The sequence below is a fragment of the Centruroides sculpturatus genome, unplaced genomic scaffold (assembly GCF_000671375.1).
Source record: "Centruroides sculpturatus isolate CEXI.00-Female unplaced genomic scaffold, Cexi_2.0 scaffold342, whole genome shotgun sequence".
NCBI lineage: Eukaryota > Metazoa > Arthropoda > Arachnida > Scorpiones > Buthidae > Centruroides > Centruroides sculpturatus.
Window position 1 is genome coordinate 584,894 of NW_019384666.1, and position 27,018 is coordinate 611,911.

A 27,018-nucleotide genomic window follows, 5' to 3' on the forward strand; every position below is an offset into this window, starting at 1 on the left:
TTCGATACAAAAATGAAAATTTGTGAATTGGCAAAGAAGTTTGATCTACCGGAATTGTCGGTCAGAACAATTATAAAAGGCAAAGAAAAAATTCTCGAAGCTGTGAAAAATGCTCAATCTTTAAATTCGAGCATCATTTGTAAACTTCACAGTATTATCACTGAGATGGAAACAATGTTAAAATTATGGCGTAATAATCAAGTAAATGTGAAAAATTGTAAAATAATATAGGCCTAATTTGTTATACATATGTGTATTATCTAAGATTTTATTAGACATTTTTTTTTTAATTATTGTTTTCTTTAGTCTCTGGTCCCAATTAAAAATTATTTGTATGTATTTATATGCGAAATTATATCCCGACTTACGTGAATTCGACTTACACGGTTACTGCTCAGTCCCACCTATTGCGTAAGGGGTATTACTGTATTATATTTCACTATAACAACTAACTCTGGCTTTTATAACAACATATAGTAAAAAATGTTGGAAACTTTACTTTCCAGATAATGTGAAGTTGTCATCAAAGTTCAGTCAGTTTAAGACAATTTAAAAGAACTTTTTCATGTTTCATATAAAATTATAATTCACCATTGCTGTCTTATTGTTATATTTTACTGTATTTAACTTTTGAAGAATCTGAATCTGTTATTTTAAAATTTTATTTTGTTTAATCCATCAAAAGTGAATGTGAAAATTCTTTGACTTCTTGTCACTTGCATTTTAATTTTAACATATATTATAACATAGATATCTATAAAATTATAAAAATACCCAAAACACAAATATTTTGGTATCCTTAATGCCATTGTTCTCAAGCCTAATATCAAAAATAGACTAAAGTTAAAAAATGCCTAATTAAATTTTTTCAGCTATCAGAAATTTTTTCCATTCAGAAAATATTACAAATATATTATTTTATTCAGCAAAGTAAAAACAGTTTTAAAAGATTTATTTTAATTATACATTGGGTGATCGGTTAACGAACAGTTCAGACTACGAACAAATTGGATAACAAACACTTTCACGAAAGATTTTTATGTTTGGACAACGAAAACCTCACAGAACAAACACAAGAAGAAAGGACGTAAAATAATGAACACCAATTGGTCTACCCTTGTCTTCAGGGAACAATTCTGAAATTTTTCAGAGCCTGGGAGACGACGACATCAACGCTCAATCCAGTATATACTGATTGGATAGTATTCCTCTAAACTTTGAAACTCTCCCTTGTAATTCCAGCCTTTTATTTTTCTGACAGAAACAATTCTTTTATAGTATTCACGAGAGTGGTTTTTATTTTCGAAAGGTGAGAATATAATAGCAAAGGTAAAGAGTGGGCAGAAGATGTCTGATATCACTGGACAGTATGGCTTGAATACATCTACGGTAGGCCACAGTTCAATCTTATCTAAGAAAGACACTGTATAATCAAGAAGACTCAAGCAGCTTAAGGAGTAACAAAAATCACATCTGAGAAATAAAGAACATTGAAGAGCTCATAATGGAACTGAAACGGACCTGATGACAGAAGAACGCCAAGAACTCTTGAATGAAGAACATCAAGAAACTTGGCGAGATATGTTTTCTTTTGAAAAAGAGGATTAATGCCAGTATCTGCTATTAAAGATCTTTTGAAGAAGTGGGAGGATGCCAGAACAACAGTCTTAGAATGGAATCTAAACTAGGTTGAGGTTAATAGGCTTGGAGATCTCTACAATTACAATGCTATTAATTACTTCTGAATAATCCTGAAGGAGAGAAAAAGCAATCGACATTAGACAGATTCTTTAACCATTTCAAACGAAAAAACCATGACAAATAAAAGTGCAAGACTGTGTATATATGTATTTTTATTATTAGATATAAATAAACATAATAAGAAAGTATATATTTTTTATTTTTTGGAGTTTCCTGAACGAATTAATCAAATTCCCATAAAAACTTATGGTAAATCAATAATTGGTTAAGGAACAATTCAGATAGCGAACAAAGTCTTGGAATGGATTATGTTCGTTAACCGATCACCCACTGTATTTATCTAAATTTTTATAAGAATTTAATAGCGTGATATCTCTTTTAATGAAAAATTATAAAATCTATAATTTATGTTTACATAATAATGATTCAATAGTTTTTCTTTTTTTCATATAAAATAATTAGTTTCACAGTATTAAAGAAATGTGTGTATAATTTGACATACAGTCGACCCCCCTATAATTACGGTCCCTATAATTACGATTCCTATAAAACTACGAAAAAATTGCTACCGGTATCCGTAAAAAATAGTAAAAGTTCCCTATAAACACCTCAAACGTCATCGGGCAGCCGAACTACTTTCCCGCCGTCCGTAGCGCCACGCTACGGAGAGATTTCTATCGTCTGGACAGTATTATATAAATTATATATAAATTAGGTACTGTACATATAATTATATATTAATTATATATAAATTAGGTACTGTATATATAATTATATATTAACTTATTGTAACTTTGTTATAATTAAATATATAATTTCCGCCGTCTAGCGTGGCGCCACGCTACGGAGATTTTTACGCTAACTATCGTCTGTCAGTATGTAAATTAGGTACCGTAAGTCTAATACAGTACTGTAATTTTATACATTTCTTGTGAAAGAAACATTTCTTATTCAACGGCGATTAAAATTATTTATATTAATGATGTCTCCGAAGTTCTACGAAGTTTTCACAGAAAAATAAGTTGTTAGAAATCGGCCGCTCTTTGCTGAGCTGTTCCGCGACGAAAACAATGTTGAGCAATGGCAATGTCGAATGGTGACACTCGGTAAGTAATCCTACAATTTTTTGTTTATAGCGTAGTTTATACGGATTATTCCCAAAAAATATATACGTATTTTGGAAATGTTGAGTCGTATTAGTCTAGAATCGATTAATTTTATGGAAGATAATCTTTCAAACAGCCGTAGTCCGTAAACTTGATATGTGTCGGGTTGTGATTGGAAGGATTCGTAAGAAATCGGATTCCTAAAGAATGGAACATATCTCTATCTTATAGGGGGGTCGACTGTACTGAATATAAAACAAACCATTGCTGGCTCAATGATAACTTATGCTTAAGATGAAACTTTTTGCTGTCTCTGCTTTCAGAATAGGCATTTTAGCACTGATACTCTTGTATTAACTATTTATAAACTACTTTAAAATACATTTATAGGACTTTACTGTAATTGGCTTATTATTTTTATTTATTTATTTTTCTTTCTAAACATTATTGACTGCTTATTTTGCCACACCTCTTAGTTTTCTATCTGAGGCAGTCATTCTATTGCCTCACCTATCAAGATGACCCTGAAACTAACTACATACGGGTGAGTCAAAAGTCTTTTGTATCCTTTACATTCCAAAAGTACTGAAGATATATTAATTTTGTTAGTGTAATTACACAGGAAGTAATGTATGGAGAATTGTATGGGACTTTTGTTGACCTCAAAAATCATTTTAAGGTTGTTACATTGTAACTTTTTAATGAGCAGAGATAACATGAAAGTTAAAGAGCACTATGTGATTAGACTAAATCATTTTCTGGATTAAAGTAAATACATTTAGGACTGCATAATTTGCAAGTTTAAATTTATAAAGAGTAAAAGTGATTTTAAGTGACTATTTAAGGTCAGCCAGATGAAATTTTCAGGATTTTCTTTACATGTAGAACACCTAAATAAGGGACGTTTTCTGTAGAAGTCCTTTCTTGGTGAATCTCCCTTGTGTTGCATTGTCTTATTCCACGAAAAAACAAACCCAGCATCAAATTTTGATCCTTGATGCCTTGGAATGCCATTAGTCCTAGTCCAAGAAGTCAATTAATTTAAGCACCACAAGTTTATTTCTAAAGATTTTATTATTATTGTTTTGTTCTGCATTATCTAAATTACAACATTTTGTTTGTTGTTATAAATTATTTTTTAATAAATTTTATTATTTGAAATAATTTATTAATATACATAAAACTAATATTGTTTATGTAAAGGATTATAAAATGCAACACAGATGTGGAGAATGTCGTAAAGCAATGTGAAATGCTGAAGCTGGACTGCCAAAAACAGACAGATGATTAATACAAATACAGTCAAGTTATTCTTGAAAATTATACTTTACTTTATATTTTTGACTCATTAAGAATGAGAAATCCTCTCTTTTGCTTTCTTACTATATGTGAAAAAAAGGATTGTCTAAACATTAAATCATTGCTATTAAATTATGAAACAGTGTAAAATTTATGCATACAAGGGGTGTTCAAAAAGTATCAGATCTTTGGTCAGCAAAAATACATTTATTGATTTTGAGGTACAAAACTCTAATCCCCTTCAAAGTAGTCTCCTTGGTAATGTATACACTTCTCCCAGCGCTCCTGCCATTTCTGGAAACACTGCTGGAATGCATCTTTTGGAATGGCCATCAGTCGGTCCATCGCATTCCACATGATGTCTTCTCGGGTTCCTTTTAGCGGCATTTTCAGCTTGGGAAATAGCCAAAAGTCACATGGAGCCATGTCGGGAGAGTACAGAGCGTGACGGACCACAGGAATGTTGTGTTTGGAGACGAAAGTCTGAATCAGATACACAGAATGGGCAGGTGTGTTATCATGATGAAGCTGCCAAGTTTTGGTTGACCACAAATTCGGTCGTTTGCATTGCACAGCGTCACAAACACGATGAAGGACCTCCTGGTAGTATTCCTTTGTGATAGTTTTGCCTTGTGGTGCGTACTCACGATACACCATCCTGTGGGAGTAAAAAAAAACTGTCAACATGACCTTGACATTGCTGTGGACCTGCCGCACTTTTTTTGGCCTCGAGGATTGTCCCCGAAAGCCTGCTGAATCTTGCAAATGATTTCCGCTTGGGTATCACCAAGCTTTTGGCAAAATTTGATGCAATATTGCTGCTCACATTGTTCAGTCATTTTCCAACTTAGTGGAATCCAGCGAGCACTCACTACACCTCCTCATTCATAGGTCGACTGCCAGCGACTGACGCTTCCTGCAGGCGGGAAAAAATTCAGGACTGTGCATAACTGTCCCCTCCACAATTCCACTGAAAGAGATCTCCTGTGCATCATTGGTTTACGAAGGAAAAATAAAGGTCCGATATTTTTTGAACATCCCTCGTAGTTTAAACTAGATAAGTCATGGCTTGGTCACCTTAAATGGATTTTTTGTTGAAAATAATTTTTGAATGGACTTTCTCGGGATTTCAGTTTAAAACACACAGTGTATGTAAATCTGATCCTGATGAAATGTCAGAGAGACAAAGTGAATTAACAATAAGTGCAGGAACATAGACATTTGTTAGACCAAAAATTTAATTCTTTTGTTATTTGGATATCCTTTTGATGTCTTATTTTTTGTTATTTTATAGTGAAGTATCTTTAGTCTTGTGGTAAAGTGTAAGAAATTAATAGTTATTGTTTTCTGAATTTAAATTTCATCCTAAGATTTAAATTTTTTAATATAATAAGCATTAAATTACAGTCAATCCCCCTATAAAACGGTAGATACGTTCCAATTTCTATGAAATTCATTTTCTATGAGTCCTTAAATACATGAGCCAATCACAGCCTGGCACGTATGCAGTTTACGGACTACAGCTGTTTGAAAGGTTTTCTTCCATAAAATTAATCAATTCTAGACTAATTTGACTCAACATTTCCAAAATACATATAATTTTTTGGGAATAATCCATATAAACTATGCCAGCGCTGTCCAACTTATCATAGTCCGCGGGCCATATTTTCTTTATCAAACATTTCGGGGGCCAAGAAGGTTGATAAACCACATGACATTTGCATAGTGCTACGGTTCAGTAAGCACTAATTGGTCAGCGAGTCCGATGTTGACGCTATAAAAAGGCGACAGTTCGACACACCGGATATACGTCACTCTCGTCTAAGTTCAAATTGGGAATTTTTTTGTTCAATAATAAATGTGAATTCTTCTTCCTGGAAAAAATAAGACATTCCCTGAAAATAAGACCTAGCGCATTTTTCAGAGCAAAAATTAATATAAGACACTCTTATTTTTTCGGGGAAACACGGTNATTGTAGGATTACTTACCGAGTGTGCACCGTTCGACGATACCATTGCTTAAGCTTGTTTTCGTCGTGGACGGCGCATCGAATGGGGGCGCGCGTTTCCTGATAAATTATTTTTCTGCGAAAAATTTGCTGAACTTTGGAGACATCATTAATATAAATATAATTTTTATGGGCGTTAAATAATAAATGGTTTTTAGTAGGTCCGCTGCTTGTTTAAACTCAATGGTTTATTGGTCTAGATTCGACCAATCCTGTTGCGACACGAGTCGGCAATGACATTTTACTGAATTATACGAGTCTCTTTTAGCGTGTTTATATGAATACAGTCTCAATTTTTTCGCTGTCATATAAGAATCCAAACTATATGAACCCATTTTATAGGGGGGTCTACTGTAAATTTATGTTTTAAAGATGTAAGTAAACTTATAATTTATTTAAGCAATATGTCATTTATTTATTAATTTATTTAAACATCTATAAAATGTTAAGTTTAAATAATGTAATTTAAAAAATTATATTACATATTACATCATCATTGTTTATATATTTCTAGTTATGGATTTGTAACATTTGCAAAAGGTGAAGATGCAGAAAAAGTTAGAAATTCATCTCCAGAATTTTTTGAATTAGACTCAAGGTAAATTTACTATTAAATATTTTTCTATTATAAAAATTATTATTTTTGCCCCTTGCTTTATAGCATTTTGTTAATGTCACTTTTCAATTATATTTATGTTTATTATTTCTGGCATTTGCCTTGCTTGTAAAGTGGTTTTTATGGGTTTATTTATTTTTTTTTACTCGTGCATTGTTTTTCAGGACTATCACTATTGTTCACTTAATAAATATAGTATAAATATAATTCTGATTTACTTGGAAATTTTAGACAAGTTTGTACTAAAAACAGCAAAGGAAGACTTTGGTGAATCTGACTTTATCAAAATGACAATGCATTTTCTCTCCATGCTAAAACAGTATGTCAATGGCTCCTAAAAAACACATTTCACATTTAGATTGGCCACCAAACAGCCTGAATTTAAATCCAATAGAGAATTTGTGGAATGTTTTGAAGAAACTGGTTTGAAAAAATAAACTGGCTTCATTGTCCAAATTGAAGAGTGCTATTTGAACCAGCTGGACAAAAATATCTGCAAACTTATGTGAAAAGTACTCCACTAGCATAAAAATGAGTGTAAAATCCCTTGCCATAAATACTTTTAATCATGTGACCATGATATTTTATGCTGGAGCAGGTTGTAAAACAAGCATAAAGTGAGTTGAGCAGTGTTCAACTTTCGACGTGAATACATCCATAAAACAGTACCATCAATCAATCAGAAGTTTACTAATAGAGTCTATGTCATTGTGACATTGTGCAAAAATGGTGGAAAATGAGCTTTTATGTACATTCTCTCATGGCTACTTAGAAAAGATCTGGAATAGACCTGGAAATATTTATCAAGAACATCTGAAAGTATCCATGTATCTATGACAAGATGTATCCCAATTAAATAATGGATGCCTAAAACAAGTGATATGGATGGCCAAAGGAAAATCCTTCAATTTAGATAAGTATATAATAAAAAAGCTAAGTGTATAAGGGCAGTATAGTATCTTAATAATATGATAATAAAAAGTTAATATATGAAAGTAAAGATATTATTTTTACTACATTTGTAATTATACTATAAAAAAAAATCACAGAATATAATTGTGAGAATCTGGATTTAGGGAGGTAATTTTTTAAAAGGAATTAGTGTTCATTTCAATTGGAAAATATTTTATAACTTTAACAAATTTTTCGAACAATGGATGTCAATACTTTCGATTTTGATAGGAAGTTCATTTCCTTCTTTCTTACAATGAGTAGTAAGTTGAATCAGAAGCTGCTGTCGACTCGTATAAAAAGGAGAGTTTCCCGCCACTCAGGGCAGTTCAACGAGGTACGAACATGCCATAGGCAGTTCGTCGAAAGAAGTACTTGCCATATAACTTACGGTGAAGTCCGTTCCAAGATAAGAGGACTGCCATATAGATGTCAATCATATTGTAATAGTGCATTCGTAGAAGTTATGATTCCTAAACGTCTCCCAGATCCTGAACGAGAACACAGCATTCAAATACAAGATACGTACGGAAATTTGGAAGGTAGTATACATCTGTTAGATTGATGTAAACTCTCTCCACACATAAGTGTTAGATTTTGAGCGATTAAGTTAAATTTAGATTTAAGTCAGATAGTTTGATCTCCCTATGGGATAAGTCCCAAATGTACACTGGCAACTCCATTTATTGTAATTTGATTCAATTGTGTATTTTACTTTGTATTCATTCTTTACCATCTCCAAACATCACTCATAAATACATTCATTCTTTAGTTTAGTTATATTAAATTTGTTGTTTTATAAACAATTTTATTCATTATGCACTCCAACTTATTCAACAGGTATTTATAATAAAAAGTAACCGCGTGATAGCCCATGTAATTGACGGGAGCCTGACGTAAGGAGACCAGATCTTACAATCACACGTCTTCACATTCCTTTCCCCACTCAAATCATAAGTCCCTCCAACACTCAGAGTTTAGTCATCCTTTTTTGACAAACAGAGGACTAGTTTAACAACTAGATGCCGAATAACTGGTAAAGAGTACTATCCCGACTCTACCCCCGGTCAGCCCCTCAAATAATCGTTGTCCTTATATCGATATATCACATATAGAACTGTCGAAGTAAAAACTTCTCTAGTAGAGCCAGACTCCACAGCAATCCAAGTACAAACACAAATAGGTCACATAATTAAAAGTATTCATGATGAGGGTTTTATGCTTGTTTTTACACTAGTGGAGTCGCGGCCTTAGTCACTTAATTACCAAGACATATTAAAGAAGTAATAAAGATCAAAAGTGGTCCCATGCAGAATTAATTTACTTTATTCCATACTTTGTCTCTGTAATTACTATATTCCATATTTTTGTCTAATGTTGCTCAAGTGCTCAAATGCTATTTTTTAAATTCTTTATATAATTGCTTTCATCTCTTTTCTGTTGTTACTTGCACAAGATTGCAAATAAATTTCGTTAAAAAGAATTAATTATTTAGTATCTGTTTTTTTTAAAACTCTAAGCTGACTTGAATGACTTACTGAAAAGTGAACAATATTCCATACTTTTGACCAGGGATTGTATTTTTTCTAGTTTAATTAAAATTTTTAATGAATTTTTTTTAGATGTGATATACAATGTAAAAGTTAATGAAATGTAATGGCAAGATTAGTATCAATTGGAAAAATTTTTAGAGTATTCATGGTCTTTAAAAAATATTTTGGAGTGAATCTCATAATGCATGCATGGAGTTTGTCAACAAAGCCTTCCTCGACTTGTTCACAACATATATCGGTAAGATATTGGTTCAATAAAGTTGACTGGTGTTGGAACTCTATTATTTTGAATTAATATCTTATAATAGCAACCAAGGTTTCCTGTAAGCTGTGTGGCTGTGCAACTGCGCACTGCTCAAATTGTTGTTGTGCACGAGAATTTATGTGCTGCGCAGGTGAGCATGCACACTGATTTCAATTGTTGTTTACTGATTTGTCACTCTGTCTGCGACATGATTATTGCTATGTATATTTTGATTAAATACATTAAATCATTGACAAAAGATAATATTTTGTATGGAAGTATGTTTTAAAATGAATTTTAATCTTTACTTTATAATTAATTATTTTAATTTTTAAAGGAAAAAAATAAGATTGTCTGTGTATCTGCTCAGCAAAAATATTTTTGCTCAAAGAAGTACATGTTCTGCTCAGCTACAAAAAAATTAGAGGAAACATTGATAGCAACCAGTAGTCAAAATTTCATAGAAAGTATAATTTAGCATTTTATTCTGTGTAAACTGGCAAAATATGGAATACTTTTTCTGTTAGATAGAGTTAGATAACCTAATAAATAGGATTTAACAATTTGGAGGGCTTATCACACCAAGGCCAACAGAAAGAAGGACCAGAACTTTTACAAAAAAGTTAGTCTTTAATAATCACATTTCAAATTTAGGTAAGGATGCATTTCGGGTACAAGGACCCCTCATCAGCTTACAAACACATGGCAACAACATAATAATTATAATACCAATAGTTAACCAATACAAAGGAAGATCTAATATATACAGGTCACTATATTTACAATTTTTAATGTAACCCATATACTAAAAAAATTAAAACTATCGAGCATAAAATTTTTAATACAATGACAATGTGATATATCATATTATTTCAGACCAGTAAATGTCTTATTTTCTCCTACATTTTCCAAATTATGGTAGACGGTTCCACTATTAATAATAAATATTGTTAATTATATTAAAAACCAAAAGGGAGGGAAACTAACAATGAACTTACTATTATTAAAATGATTGGTTTCCAGACTTTAAACAAAAACAAATACACCTGATCCGTAAGACTGTGTGAAGTCAGCTGCCTTGTTACAATTCATTTTACAATGTGATGTGACTAGACTCCCACATCTGTTTCAAGGTTATGTAAAAATGATGTCAAACCACCCCTCATATAGCTTCAGTCCCATGTTGTTATTAATTCTAATGTCTTCCTGTATTTTCAGAATTTCTAGGTGTTCTTGTAGTCTTCTTTTTAATTGATTGTTTTCTGTCAGAATACTCTTGATACTATCCTTTAAAATTTCATAACCTTTGGTATTGCAATGTTGTGCCACTGATGATGATATCAAATTGTTTTTAATGTTCTTTAATCTTTGTCTTTAATTTTCTTCTGGTTTCACCAATGTATCTTTTTTTATGTGAACAACTGCAATCTAATGAATAAACTACATTATCTTTTTCTAAATCATTATGTGTGTTACTTTCATATTTACTGTTAATCATTTTTGCTATGGTGTTTGTATGGTTTGGTACTAAAATACAGTCAACCCCCCTATAACGCGGGTTCATAAAAAGAGGATTCATATATCGTGGCGAAAAAATTGCAACTGTATTTGTATAAAGATGCTAAAAGAGACCCGTAAAATGCAGTAATACGTCATTGCTGACTCGTGTCGCGACAGGATTGGTCGAATCTGGACCAATAGTGGACGAGCAGCTGAACTACTTACACGCTACGGAGAGTTTAGGCGGATAAGTTGAGTTCACTATCATCTGTACAGTATATAAATTAAGTACTGTAAGTTTAATACAGTACTGTAATTTTATACATTTCTTGTGAAAAAACATTTCTTATTCAATGGCCATAAAATTATTTTTATTAATGATGTCTCCAAAGTTCAACAAATTTTTTGCAGAATAATAACTTATCAGAAAATGCGCCCACCATTTGGTGTGCTGCTCCGCGATGAAAACAAGCTTAAGCAATGGCGTCATCGAACGGTACACACTCAGTAAGTAAGCCTACAATTTTTGTTTATAGTGTAGTTTATATGGATTATTCCTTAAAAAATTATACGTGTTTTGGAAATGTTGACTCAAATTAGTCTAGAATCGATTAATTTTATGGAAGAAAACTTTTCAAACAGCTGTAGTCCATAAACTGCACACATGCTGGGCTGTGATTGGGTCATGTATTTAAGGAATCCTACAACGTGAAATTATTATAAAGTGGAACATATCTACCGTGTTATAGGGGTCGACTGTAATATCTAATTTTTTAAATTCATTTTTTAATTTTTCAAAAACACTGAAAACATATTCTATTTTAAGACACAAAGTCTTAACAACTTTTGGTTGTCTATTTAATGTGACATTTTTTCTTTTCCTTTTACTTGTTTCTAATCACTTAAACAATAATGTTTTAGGGTAATTATGTAAGCTAAAATTCTTATTATATTTTTTATTTCCATGTCTTGATCATATTGCAAGGTTGTTCTCTCTTTCATTTTGTTGATATACACCTGAAAATGTTCTTTTTTATATATAAAGACATATTAGATTTGAAGTGTATAACTTTACTGGTAGCACAATCTTTAACATACTTTTTAAATAATAATTTACTATTTAATCTAACTATAGTAAGATCTAAGTAATTCAGTCTATTATCTACTTCTTTTTCACATTGGAATTGAACATTTTTATTTATTAAATTAATTTCATAAACGAAAGAGTCAATATCTAGTATGCTTTTATCATAGACGATGAAAGAGCCATCTACATATCTTTGGTAACTTATTATACCTTGGGCTTTATTGATTTCTTTATCAATTATGATCATACACAACTCCTCAAATCTAGGACCTATGCAGGATCCCATTGGAATACCTTCCGGTTGTCGATAATATCTACCTTGAAATCCAAAAAAGTTATTATTTAACACTAATTTAACTAATTGGTTTACCCAGTCTGGGCTCTTCACGTAGATAGTGAATTTAAAATTAATTCGAAATTTATTGTTGTTGATTAAAAAGTAATATATTTATATACAGTAATACTTCAAATTTTGAAGGGTACTAAATAAATAAATGGTCTACATATTCAGAGCATTTCTGTCGATGAAATTATTACTGTATTCCATCTAATATCATTGTATCTAGATATCTCAACACTTCAAAACACCTATGTTATATTGAAGTAGTCAGTGGTGATATTCGAAATATTTAACAAAGGGTTCGCTAACAGAAAATTTTTCCTTAACAATTTTTTTTCGCTCAAATGGTGCACCAGAAGGCTCTAGTTTAGTAGTGTTACAGAGTATAATATGTATATTTTAATATATTTTTTAAAAGAATCAAAACCATTGAGAAATGTTACATGTGTTTAACAAGGTTCGGAAAACTTTGAAAATGTTAACAACGGGTTCGACCGAACCTGGTGGGAACTCGCTGAATATCACCACTGGAAGTAGTGGTGTTGAGATGTTTTTTTATAATTATATTTCCCCAGAAAATGTAATTCTTTTCTCTCAATAATATCAACATATAAACACAGTAAGGTATGCTATTATTTTAACATTTATATTTTTTATTTTGTATTATGTTTTTCCTGTTTAAATGGTTTTGTTAGATGGTAACTTAGCTCTAGGCTTTAAATCGATTACCCTTAAATATGTATATTTCAATGTATGCTAGAACAAATAGATGCTATGACAAATGATGTTCTAGAATACCTTGCTGTAAACATTATTTATTACAAAATGCTACACATACTAAATTTTTAAATTAAAAAAACATACTAGTTATTCCTGCATATTAAATCTGTATTATATTTTGTACTTTGTGTAAAAATATTCAGTTTAACTGGTTATGAAAGAAGTTTGTTTTAAACTGTTAATATTTATCTTAACATTGATGAAATGTTCTCAATTTTAAGATTCCTTTTGTCATAAAAGATTTAAATTGGAATTGTAATATATAAAGATGTTTATATGATGCTAATACATAATCTGGATAAGTTTTTTTATAAAAGGTAAGAATAAATACCATTTAAACTTCTTTATATAGCAATCCTTTTTCTGGAAAGAGAGATACAACAATGGTTAAGATTGCCTTTAACTAGAAAATGTTTTTCGTTATACTTTTATAAAAGTAGGTTTAATTTATTCATTGGTATTAAACATTCATGTATAAAGACTATATGTAGTTTACCATGTAAAGTTGTTTTAAATATCAAACAAAATTGATTACAGTACATGGTTAAGACAGTACATGTTTCTAATTAAATTTGATTATTATTATTTTTAATTTTTTGTAGAAGGCTTAGGATTTTTCCTGCAGATGAAAAGAGAACAACAAGATTACAAAATGAGGCACAAAGTTTATTTGATCAAGATCAGGTAGTATTTGTTAATTATAACTATAGATTTAGAATATTAATTTAACTCTATAAGTAGATATATTTTAAACTTTTAAATTGTTTCTAGTATGATACCGAAGATGATGATACATCGGAATCAACAAGCATGAGTGGAAATATTGGCAGCAAAATTGAACACATCAATGACTTCAATGATGATGTGTTAATTATAATATTTTCCTATTTAGAACTTAAAGAGAGAGTTAAAATTGAAAGAGGTATTATAATTAATACATAATATATGTATAAAACAACATTCAATAACTTGATTAATCAATAATCATAATAACAAGCTGTTGCTATACTCTCATTTGACTATTATTAGACATTGAAATAGCATGATGATAACTAATTTGTTTAGAGCTTTCTAGTTATATAATTTGGAACTAATTCAGTAATTATTGGGTTGGAAGGAAAGTAATTTCACTTTTTAAATTTCAAATTCAAATCAACATTCATTCATTTCTTTCTGCTAGTTTTTGGGATGTTATCAATAGATTTTCTGTTACTGTTTGGTTTTAAAAAATTGTCATTAGCCACCAGTAGTTTTTCCAGAATCAGGTTTATCACAAGTCAAAATTAACAAAATGAAATTTTTAAACTACAGTTTGTACGTTTGTTTCACTACCACATTATTTTCAAACACATTGCAAATATTTTTCAGTTAAGTTGTTTCATTTTTACACCTCTTAAACTCTTAAAACATAATCAATCAAAAATGCACTTTATCAGACATTATGACTTCTCAGTAAAGAGTCAGTTACTGAATAGTTCTTTTCATACAAATTCTCATTAAAAATTAGATAAATTGTGCTTAAAATTTAACACCAGTAATTTGAATATGACTTGGTTGCTTGGAAATGTTTTGTGGTTGAGTTGGAATGGTGTCCGTATTTTATCAGATGTCAATTATTAAAAAAACTACTATTATTTTTTTGATAAAAAGTTTTATTTTGCCAAATAATCTAACAGATTGTTCAGCAATATTAATTGAATCAGGTTATTATATATGTTATGGTATTTTATTTTATTTAATATTCTTGTAAAAAAATATTAGAATAAAATATTAATTTAAACTATTTTTTTATTTCAGTATGTAAAAGATGGAAAAGTGTCTGTCTGAAAATGTGGCATTCTCAGCATGAACTACATTTTAAAAATATGTTTTCTATATTTAAAGGTTCTTGTAAGTATTTCATTTTTAATAACATACACAATTAACAATTTGAAATCTAAATATTTATGTAATAATTATTAGATTGTGTATAGTAATCAGTTTTATTATAATTAATATAATTGAGTATTTAGCTTAAAAATTGAATTAGATAAGTTTTTTGCATTTTTTTCAGATTGTTAAATCAAATTTTAGCTATTCTATTTTCAGTCATGTCAATTTGAAATGAATTATGATCAGAAAAAATTGCTAAATACATTTTTTCAAAATTATTTTAAAATTAGATATAAATTTCTAACTGATTTTCTCAAAATAATTTTTATTATTTCATTATTTTATGTCAGAATTTTACAAACTTCCTGCAAATACCCTTCCAAAATCTGAAGCTACATAAGTATTCTGAATAACTACCAATATGCTGGATTGTATTAAAAACTAATGACATTTAAATGATTAATTCTGATGATGAACACTTTAATCAGAAATAGAATTTGGGTCAAAATAATATGATAAAAATGTATTAAAAATGCATAATTTGTAGATCATTCCTTAAACATCTATAATGATATATTTGTCTAATCCAGCTTAAATGAAAAAGCTAGTGAACAGTCTGTTTTGCCAGGCATAATTTTAACTTAAAATGCAGTATATTGTTTAGTGTACATTTATATACATATATGTATACAGGGTGGACCATTTTAATCAATCCAGTGGAATAACTTGAAAAATATGCATCCTTCAAAAACTCACTAAACCCAAAAATAATATATTTCAAGGGGCCACAAGATGGGGTTATCATTACACTACAGTCAGTGAAAATGGAGTCAACTTTATTTTCTTAAATGGGAATCCCTATTTTTTATTGCATATTCTGATTCCACATAAAAATAAACAGACTTTTATTTAAAACATTTGAAAGATGCACTAATTAGAAGTTACCGTATTTTCACAGATTGACTGGTATGCCAGATATAACCGGAGAAGACCAGCATGCCAGTTAAACCAAGAAGAGAGTTTCCATTTTTTCATTTACAGGGCAATAAAACAATTAGTGGCTTTTGACAGAATTCTACAATTGAAATTGTTTTGCATTGATTCATCATCGAGGACATCTAAAAATCTACATGTACCAGTGCCTATTTCTAGTAGATATAAAGCTCTACCATACCCAAGTGGTAAGGATGGAAGGAAAAATGATGTCTTTGCATGTGGCATTGCCAGTTTTGATTTTTAAACTGTGTTTTTAAAGAAATTTTAATTTTGATGGTCAAGTAGCTTACAGAGAAAGGTCAGTCGGCAAAAGTTTGTATTCCGGAACATTGAAAGTGAATAAATGGTGTTTTGTTTTTAATTTTTAAACAGATTTTATTTTCAGTTTTATTTTTAAAATTAGTGGCTTATTAACAGTAGTAATAGTAGAAGTAGTTAGTCAGTGCAGGGCTGCACTAACAATCTACCCTGACCTTGAAAGATAACACTTTCAAATTTCAAACAAACTGGATTTTAATTGGTGTAAGTTGAGATAATTTACAGCAAGTTTGTGAAATTTGATGTGTTTATTTTTTGCTTTTTTGAAACAAATTACAATAAAATAAACATAATAAAAACACTTTTGGCATTCCATGAGTATTTTACATCTTTAGAAAGTAGACAAAATACAGAAATTAAACATAGTTTTTGATGGTTTCATAAATGTAGAATAAAAACTGGTGTCTGATGTGCCATGCAACATATAATATAAATATGTATATAAAAATAAACTTGTTTTGTTTTTTTTTTCACGCACCCTCAAGAGGGCTGTATAATCTCACTTAAACCAATGTGCCAGCATTCCCTGGGATAAACCGGCTTTTGCTGTACGGAAATATTTGATTTTGTGGTTTCCCTCATATAGTCTGACATGCCAGACAATCTGTGAAAACACAGTATGAATATTTGAAGTCTCACATGGTTGTCATATTATGTTCAAGTGAATCTGTGAATGTCTGTAAATTTTACTAAAAAAGGAAAGAAAATGCTAAAAAGTTGTTAGGAAGCCATTATTATTTGATGGACTCATTCTTTTTCTTCAAATAATGAACTGATACAAAAACGTGCCACAGCATGTTAAAGCCATCAAGTTTATCATAAAGAGAAGACATTGGTCTTGATTTCACCAAATAATAATAGCCTGCTAACAGCTTTTTTTCCCCCTGCAGATATTCGCAGATTCACACATGCAGGATACAGTAGTCACGTAAAACTTTAAATGCCCATAACTTCTGATCAGTGCATCTTTAAAAAAAATATTATAAATAAAAGTTTGTATATTTTTTATGTAGAATCAGAGTATGCAAAAAAGAAAACTGCGATTTCCATTTAAGAAAATGAAATTGATCCCATTTTCACTGATTAATAGCACCATCTGTAATGAAACTGATAGTCCCATCTTATGGTGCCCTTGAAATCTAACATTTTTAACTTAATGACTTTATAGTTTAAAATATTACCACACAATCATCTTCAAACTAATTTCCTTGGGCAACGATACACTTTTTACAGTATTCATACACCTTCTGGAAGCAATGCTGTAAGCCATCTTTTGCTGTAATGTCTCATGCAATGCTGATTTTACCTCATTTGATGATTCAAATCATCTCAGGCTATTTATGATGGATGGGCTCATCCAAATGCCACATATCTGGACATAATATGTGAGTCCATTCGTCATAAATGGCCTGAAATCATTTTGATGTCAATGAAGTAAAAGCAGCATTGCAGGAGGCATTACAGATGGATGCAAAAGATGGCTTAAAGCAATGCTTCCAGAAGCTGTACAAGTATTGGAAAAAGTCTATTGTTGCCCAAGGGGAATAGTTTGAAGTTGATTGTGCATCAATGTTTTAAACTATTCAAGATGCAAGGAACTAAATGCCAAGTTCCTGAACTTTTGGATTTTACTATGTATATGTCCAAGTAATACCAGAGGCACAAATATCACAATTTGAAAATTAAGATTTTGTATAATTTAATATTAAAAAATTAAAATGACACGTAAATATATACAAAAAATCTTGAATCAATAGAAATTATTAAAATATTATTTAAAAAATCATTCAATTAAAAAATTTTAAAAACATCCATTTAATATCTAAATTTTAAATTGTAATCATATATTAATTGTAATCATGTTAATTAGTATAAAATATAACTTTTTGTATAATCCTTAATTTACAATTATTAAAATATGTTAATATTATAAAATAATATTTAATATTATTTTATTTTCAGTTTTAACCAATGCTATTCTTAGTTCACTTTTGAAGAAATGTTCCTCTCATTTAAAAATTTTAGATTTATACTCGGCATCTCATGTTTTAGATTATCGTGCTCTGGAAATCATAGGTTTGTATATATATCACTCTGTTATCATTTTTAAAAATATCCTTAATAATAAAATTTTTTTGGTATTGATATAAAAACAAAATATAAGATATAAAATAAACATGTCAATTGTTCATTTTACTGATATACTAGACTATTGTCATTTATTATGTCTAGTTTGTTAAAAATTTTTTGTTCTGTTTTATCTTAATTTATATGTTATTTATTAAAAATGACTATGATTTAATTTTAGAAAATATTTATATTTAAATACAAAATTGTAATACAATCATTCTTAAAATCATGTTAATAGAAAATTTGTATAAATTAAAAGTATTGGGATTGTTTATAATTTCTTGTTTAATATGCAATTGAAGGACATTGGAAATATAAGATTAAGAGCTTTTGATGGATTTAAAAGATCTTAAAATTTTTATTTCAATTTTTTTATACATAGAATATCTTTTAAATATCTACAAAAATGGGACACAATGAATGTCTATGTCTAAACCCTTTAAATAATCCCTTAAATCCTTTTTAGAATGAAACTACAGATATCCCTAATATAACATGGTAGTTACATTCCAAAAAAGTGCCATATTATGTAAATCTGTGCTATATGAAACAAAGGACTAATGCAAAACATGGGGTTAGATTTCAAAAGTTTAGTCTCTTAGTAAAAAAAAAAAAAAAAAACAAAAGTATACCATTTGTTTTTTTTTTTTTTTACTAAGAGAAATATGTTTATTAAAGCAATCAATAATTAACTTCCAATCAATAATTAACAATCACAATTACTGTATTACACATTAATATTAATTTTAATTAAACTAGGGTGTTTTCTTTATGCAAAGTATTGTCATTTTCTGATCTGTTTTGTTGATTTTGACCAGAAATATCAGCAACATCTTCATTTTTTTTATTACAATTTTTTATGAATGACAAAATAAAAATATGTTATTAATCGAAAATATGTTCTAGAAGATGACATTTGTTTGAATTGGGAACTGTTTGAATACTGTGATACTGCTGTATTTTGTTTGTCATTTTTCAAATGAATTAATCATTCATAGTTAAGTAATGTTCATGCTCTATTAGCGAGGTTGCTTTCATCTCTAAAACGTGAACATCAAACATCAAGTGCCGTTTACAAGATATCGGTGTTCGATATTCATGTTTTAGAGATGAAAACTTTGGCTGCAACCTTTCACTTTGGTGGGATTGTCAATGTGTTAGGAATAGTTACACACATGCTACAGAAGCAACAATGGATGAAATGGCCAATAAAATGGGGAAAGCTTTGGCATTGCCAGCAAATCAGACAATGAAAAAATTACCTTTGTTCATTTAGTTAGTTAAAAAAAAAAAACTATACAAAAATTTATATGATTATAAAAATTATTTGTTGTTTTCAAATAAATATAAAAATTTTTGTAATAATATTGTTTACATTTTTTTACAGCTCAGTTCTGCCCTAATTTAGAAGTTATTAATATGTCTGGTGTGAAGGCTACAAATGTTTCAATTCATCAATTGGCAAAAAAATGTCCAAATTTAAAAGTAAGATGATGGTATATTTACACAGAACCTTAGCTTTATACAGTTAAAAAATATTTTCTGTTTAAAGTTTTTTTTTTATCTACTTATATTCTACTGTATTTTACTTAATTTTTATCTTGTTGTTAAAAAATAACATCTGTTTGTTTAAATAATTTACTGTTACATAAAATATATGTTAAATGATAATACTATCTTAAAAAATTTAGTCATATTTTATTTATGAAAAATTAAGAAAATAAATTAAACATAATATATTTCTAAATTTACAATATTAAATGTAAAATAATTAATGTTATAAAACTTTTGTTTTTGTAATTAAATTCATTTTAACTCTTCTGTAAAGCATGAATTTATTAAAACTATGGTATTATATATTTACAAAAAAATATGACTTCATTTGAAATTATTTAACTATTATTTTTACCTGTTCCATATTTGATATTTTCTTTATTTAAATTAGATATCTTAATTAAATTAATTGATATAAATAATCTCCTAATCTGTTTTTATAAATTTTAGCTTAAAAATGTAGAAGTTTTATGTTTTAATTAGTGCTATGAAGTAGTCTTTGAATTAAATATAATTACTAGAGTAAATATTGTAATGTTTAATACTTTACTTCTATGTATTGGATTGAACCGAAAGTTTGTTTGGGTATTTACATAAGCGCTTGTCTGTGGTGCCTCTGTCATACTTATCAAGTTTTAACTTGTTTAGGTTGACATTACAAATATTTGCATATTTATTACGTAAGTTTAATTACAGCTATTTTTAAAAATTTTGTTGTCTTTTAAGAAAAAATAACATTAAAATAGAAGATAAGAAGGTGCATTTTTGACATCTCATGCTCTATTAGCGAGGTTGCAGCCGAAGTTTTCATCTCTAAAATGTGAACGTCAAACATCAAGTGCCGTTTACAAGATATCGGTGTTTGATATTCGTGTTTTAGAGATGAAAACTTTGGCCGCAACCTTGCTATTATTTCTGAAAAGAAAAAAATGTGAAAAAAACAAAAAAAAAAAAAAAAAAAAAGATATGTGCTGAATATCGGGAGGCTGCAGTATCTGATCAAACATGCCAGAAATGGTTTTCAAAATTCAGGGAGGGAGATTTTTCTCTTAAAGATGCACCTCGGTCAGGACGGTCTTCAGCCATAGAAGATGAGTCCGTAATGGCTTTAATTCAAAATGATCAGCATAAACAACACAAGAGATAGCCGACATCTTAAAAATATTCCAAACATCTGTTGTCAGACATTTGGTTATCTTTGGATACACTTCCCATTATGATGTTTGGGTTCCCCATCATTTAAATGAATGAAACCTTATTGAATGTGTTTCTGTATGTGATTCGCTTTTAAAACGCAATGAAGACAATCTCTTTTTAAAGCAATTAATAACAGGTGATGAAAAATGGATTGTTTACAACAATATTCAATGCAAGAGATTTTGGAATAAGCCAGGTGATCCTCCAGTGCCACAACCTAAAGCTGGTTTGCATCCCAGAAAAGTAATGATTTCAGTTTGGTGGGACTGGAAAGGTGTTCTTTATTACGAGCTTTACCCAACAACCAAACAATTAAGTCCAATAAATATTGTCTCCAACTGGATGAACTAAAGGCTGCAGTGGATCAAAAACATCTGGAACTTGCAAATTGACAGGGAGTGGTATTCCATCATAATAATTCAAGATTGCACATATTGTTAAATGTCACCAAAAAACTTCTAGAATTTAACTGAGATGTTTTGAGTTCACCCTGCATATTCTCCAGATATTACTCCCTCAGACTATCATCTTTTTTGTTCATTGCAGAATAATTTAAATGCCATAGAATTTCAATCTTTAGAAAGTATCAGAACTCACATCAATAATTTCTTCAATCAGAAACCCACCCAATTCTACATAAATGGAATTATGAAACTACCCATCAGGTGGCGTAAGGTTATCGAACAGAAAGGTGAATACATAGTGGATTAAAAATTTTTATTTATTTCAAAATAGTATATTTTATTTCTTTCTGAAAACCGAACAAACTTTCAGTTCAACCCAATATTTATATATGTTTACATATATATATGTAAACATATACAAATACAATTCAAAACAAAAAAAATATATAGATATATATATATATATATTTTACTGTGGAAGACCGAAATTAGAGAATGTCGACATATACAAAATACGTTGGTGAAAGACTGAATATTTAGTTATATTATTATACATTCAAACAATTGTCGGTGTATGTCGACAAGTATAGATAAGCTTTGGTGGAGGTCGAAACGACACCCGAGAAGCCGATGTCAACAGAGAGGTGACAGTCTGTCGCCAAATCTTTTGTGGGTAGCTGGAGGTAGGACAAGGTCGTACCTCTTTTTCCGGCAATGGTTTGCTGGCAACCACTTTGTCACTGGATGGTGTTTTTGTTCTTTTGATCCTGTGAGGTGGGAATTGGTTTGTCACGTCACGTCAAGTGGCAGAGGATGAGAGGGGTTGTCGGTAAGGCGTCAGCGATATCCGAATAAAAGACACTATTAACAGATCAGTTCATAATCATGTAATAACATAATCAGTTCGTACATAGATGAGATTTCTTCTCAATAAATATCGCTAAGAGAAGCAGCTGCAGCTAATTCAAAAAGTGCAGGGCAAGGCTATACACGCTGTTATTGCAAAAAGAAGTGTTCCACAAATAAATGCAGCTGTAAATCAAGGGACTCTTGAGCAATTCAAAGTGCCATAACTGTTTAAGTTGTTGCAATAAATAAGATTGTATAACATTAATCACATAATTTATGTGTAAGTTTATTATTGTATTATTTTCTTTAATGATTTAGAATGTACTGTTTGTTTCAGGTTCAACAGTTTATTTACATGTGTGTTACTTAAGCTTTCTCCTATTTTGACATATTAAAAAGTTGCATTTTTGTCTTAATGTAATAAAGATATTTTTCTTCAACATTTGCCATCAGTGCATGCTGAATGTCGACATTTGCCGGTGTAAGTGAGAAATAATGATATTTAGCAAATATTTCATACATACACGAAACAACTGTGTGAATGCTGACATTCATTGGAGAATGTTGACATTCACGAGATATCGGTCATTCACAGTAACATATATATATATATATACACACACACAAATATTTCTTAGAATGGATTTATTTTTGTTTTTACATCATTAAATATTATGTTAATTTCAGAAAGTTATTCTTCAAAAATGTCTAGAAATAGGAGAAAATGGGTAGGAAATTATTATTATTTTTGTCTTTTATTTAATAACATAGAATTTAACTTATTAAAATAAGTAAAACTTTAAAAAACTCTAAACTTTATTGTTAAATTGTTAAATAGCTTAAACATATTTTAAAACTCTTTATTTTAATAATGATTCATTTCAGTATCTGGTGGTTACTTCACCTATGCAAAAGTTTAGAATATCTTGATGTTACAGAAAACATTAGATTGACTGGACAGGTAATATTATATTTATTTATATCAATACTTAACAGTTTTTGTGATTGTATATAATATACAAAAAATGGTTAAACTATCTTATTTTAATTTTGATTTTACTTTCAATTTTAATGTATGTAAGAGCAAAATTCTTCATAAGAAATTTGTAAAATTTTTCCCTGAGTTAGAATATTATTTAGTCAAAGTAAAATTTAATATATGAGATTTTACAATTATTATTATTATTATTATTACTATTATATTAAAGTTTATGCACAAACAGTGAAATTATTACAAATTATACACACATACTTAAGGACATAACTACAAGAAATCTACCTGATCTTAGGACCTTCATTGTTTTAAAAAAAAATTGCCAATAAAAAAAAATAAAATGTCAGAACTGAACAGCGTAACTTGAGTACAGTAATACCTCGACTTGCGCTACCCCGACTTATGCGAACGCTGAGTTACGCAATTTTCAAATCTCGTCAATTCGTCTTTTGTTTGAGCACCACACAACTCTTGATTACTCACTCTCCCACACTATTGTTCAACTTACATGTTCGGACATGTCGCGCGAAATCGCCACATAGCTACAATTTATTTTATGTTATTTATTTCTGTGTTTGTTATAGCTACGGAGACTTGAGAGACTCTATGTGGTGATTTCTTGTAACCGTGAACAAATTAAAAGATGAGATAAGATTAACGAGAACATTTATTAGCTTACATACATCCGACTTGGATTTTACACAAATTACAAAATTATACCCCAACTTACGCAAATTCGACTTATGCAGTTATCGCTCGGTCCCACCTATCGCGTAAGTTCGGGGTATTACTGTACTTATAACACGTTGACTTATTATAGCATAAATTAACTTATTATAGTGATATTATTTCATGAATATGCAAAAATGAAATAAAAAATTATCAGAAGAAAAAATAAATCAAGAAAAAAAAAGCATTAATTAAAATTTTTTAAGTCAACAAAACACCGCCTGGAGAAAAATATGTAAAACAGACAATAGACAAAACGGTGCTGTCAAGTGCTGACATTTGTTGTCGATAAATTTTATAAAAATTGATTTTTATTAGAGTAACGATGAATTGTTACTCTCGAAGTTTTGCTTAACAATGAGGGGTAACGATCGATCAATACTTTCGGAAGCAAAGGGTTAATAAGAGATTTAAAAATGAGCTGTGAGAATTCTTTGATCTAGAACCTCACACTATTATCATAAAGTATAATAATAATAAAATTAAAAAAATATAGAGTATTAAACATTGCTGGTCTTTATATGCATANTTCAGTGTTTTCATATGGCGGGATCAAAAATTCAAACTGTTATTCTCAATGGATGTAGTAAAGTAAGTAATTTTTAGAAATTTTTCAGTTTATGAATAAATGCAAATATGTTTAAATGCAAAACATTTATTTCAAAAATAAATATTTGTAATTTGTTACAGCTTAGTCCAGTAGGATTTAGCAAAATTGCAACGAAATGTTCCCATCTTTCTTCTTTGCATCTGAACAATTGTTCTCAGTTAACAGATGGTGCATTAGAATTGCTTTGTCAGGTAATTTATTATATTTATTTTAAAAAATCAACAATAAAAAAAAAATAAAATGTCAGAACTGAACGGCATAACTTCAGTATTTATAACACGTTGACTTACTATAGCTAAATAAACTTATTATAGCATAAATGAACTTATTATAGTGATATTATTTCATAAATATGCTATAAATGAAAAAAAATTATCAGAAAATAAATAAATCAAGAAAAAAAAAAGCATTAATTAAAATTTTTTAAGTCAACAAAATGCCACCTGGAGAAAAATATACAAAACAGATGATAGACAAGATGGTGCTGTCAAGTGCTGACATCTGCTGTTGATTAATTTTATAAAAATCGATTTTTACTAGGGCAATGACGAATTGTTACCCTCGTAGTTTTGCTTAACGACAGAAGTAACGATGGATCGGTACTTTCAGAAGCAAANTGTGATTTTGACATTTCAATTTGGAATTCAATTCAAAAGCTTTGCTTTTCCTATTGCTATTTATCTTTACTTCTGATAATACACAAGAACAATGTGAACAACTCAGATAAAATAGTTTTGTTTTTTAAACACCAGAGGACAAGCATCTGGAAAAAATGCGAATACACTGTTTATAAAAACTTTTGAAAAAAATGCAAACCCCTTGCTCGCATGTATAGGACAACCTAGGTTTTTGAAAGCAGTGAAAAATAAATAAAAATTTTGTCTTATATGTGAGTAAATACGGAAATTAATTTTGAAATAATACATCAGACATATATCATTATATTAATGTTTATAACTTTCGAATAATTTATAATCAATTACTTATTATGCTTGTTCATACATTGTGTTTGATTATTGAGAATTGAAATATTTTTTAAGAGATATACATTACAATAAGATTCTGATTGTATATTATTATTTTTTTCATTTACACATCTTATAAAATATTTCAGTATTCATGTTATCATAAGCAACTAAAAACTAAACTAAATCATCATTATGTGACTGCATTATGTCTTTTCATAGAAGTTTTCAAATAATCAAGACAAAGTACCTAGTGTCTTGATTGTTTGTAGTAATATAGACTGAGGGTACTTTGGATACAATTAAATAGACAGTAAATTCTTAAACAAACTGGATTTTGATGCATTAAAAGATACAACAAACATAGTCTACTTTTAAATTAGACATACTTGTTGAACATAATAACTTTTTAAATTATATGATAAAACACTAAATTTAAGATATTACACAAACCTTGACCAGTATATTGTTTATTCTTTCTAGACTTTTGACTTTTGTTTGCAGCCATCTTCAGGATTGCATACATATTAAATAGATTATTGGAAATATAGAAAATTACTTTTATATATGTTGAATATATGTTCAAATTTTTTAATTTGAATATGCATCAAATATATGTTAAATTTTTAAGTAACTGTATAAATTCCAAAATAAATAAAATGATTATAGGAAACATACAAAAATACAGAATTAATGCATGAATATCAATGGTTATCTAATACAGATACAGGATTATATGGTTTAGGGATAGCATTTTGGTATTAAGGTTGAACATTATTACACTAGATATTTCCATCTGTTGATAGACAGTTAACAAACATCCTTGTGGTTGATGCATTGATGGTTCTTAGCATTCTTGTAGATGGTAATTTTTTGAATTATTTTTTGTTTCCCGTGGATGTTTGCCAGTGTGTAGCAGTTTTGCCTTGTCAAAATGTAGAGTATTTTTGGTATTGAGGATAGCACCGCCAAAACCATGTTGTAGTTTTCTTTTCTAACATCATACTCAAGTTCATTTTTACTCTTGTGGAGAGATTGTATCCAGTGTAACCTATGTAGCAGCTGATCCAGTTCTCTCCACTTAATGTGTTTGGGATTGCATTCTGCTTGTACTGTATATTAACTTAACACCACATTTTCTTCCCATTTGTTTGTGTTCCATTTAAATGTCTGCTGTAGGTAATAGTCATAGATCTAATTTGTATATTGGAGTC

At 29.4% G+C, this 27,018-nt stretch overlaps 1 protein-coding gene across 1 annotated transcript in view; it reads left to right on the top strand.

Annotated features, from left to right (window-relative positions):
- Positions 1-27,018, top strand: part of LOC111626662 (putative RNA-binding protein EEED8.10) — a 57,011-nt gene that overhangs the window by 7,989 nt on the left and 22,004 nt on the right. The window contains exons 3-12 of the mRNA XM_023370121.1: positions 6,630-6,713; positions 13,789-13,870; positions 13,958-14,108; positions 14,984-15,076; positions 18,335-18,448; positions 19,890-19,987; positions 23,194-23,234; positions 23,392-23,467; positions 24,764-24,820; positions 24,920-25,039. Of these exons, the coding sequence (XP_023225889.1) occupies positions 6,630-6,713; positions 13,789-13,870; positions 13,958-14,108; positions 14,984-15,076; positions 18,335-18,448; positions 19,890-19,987; positions 23,194-23,234; positions 23,392-23,467; positions 24,764-24,820; positions 24,920-25,039 (916 nt within the window). The remainder of the gene's footprint in view (positions 1-6,629; positions 6,714-13,788; positions 13,871-13,957; positions 14,109-14,983; positions 15,077-18,334; positions 18,449-19,889; positions 19,988-23,193; positions 23,235-23,391; positions 23,468-24,763; positions 24,821-24,919; positions 25,040-27,018) is intronic.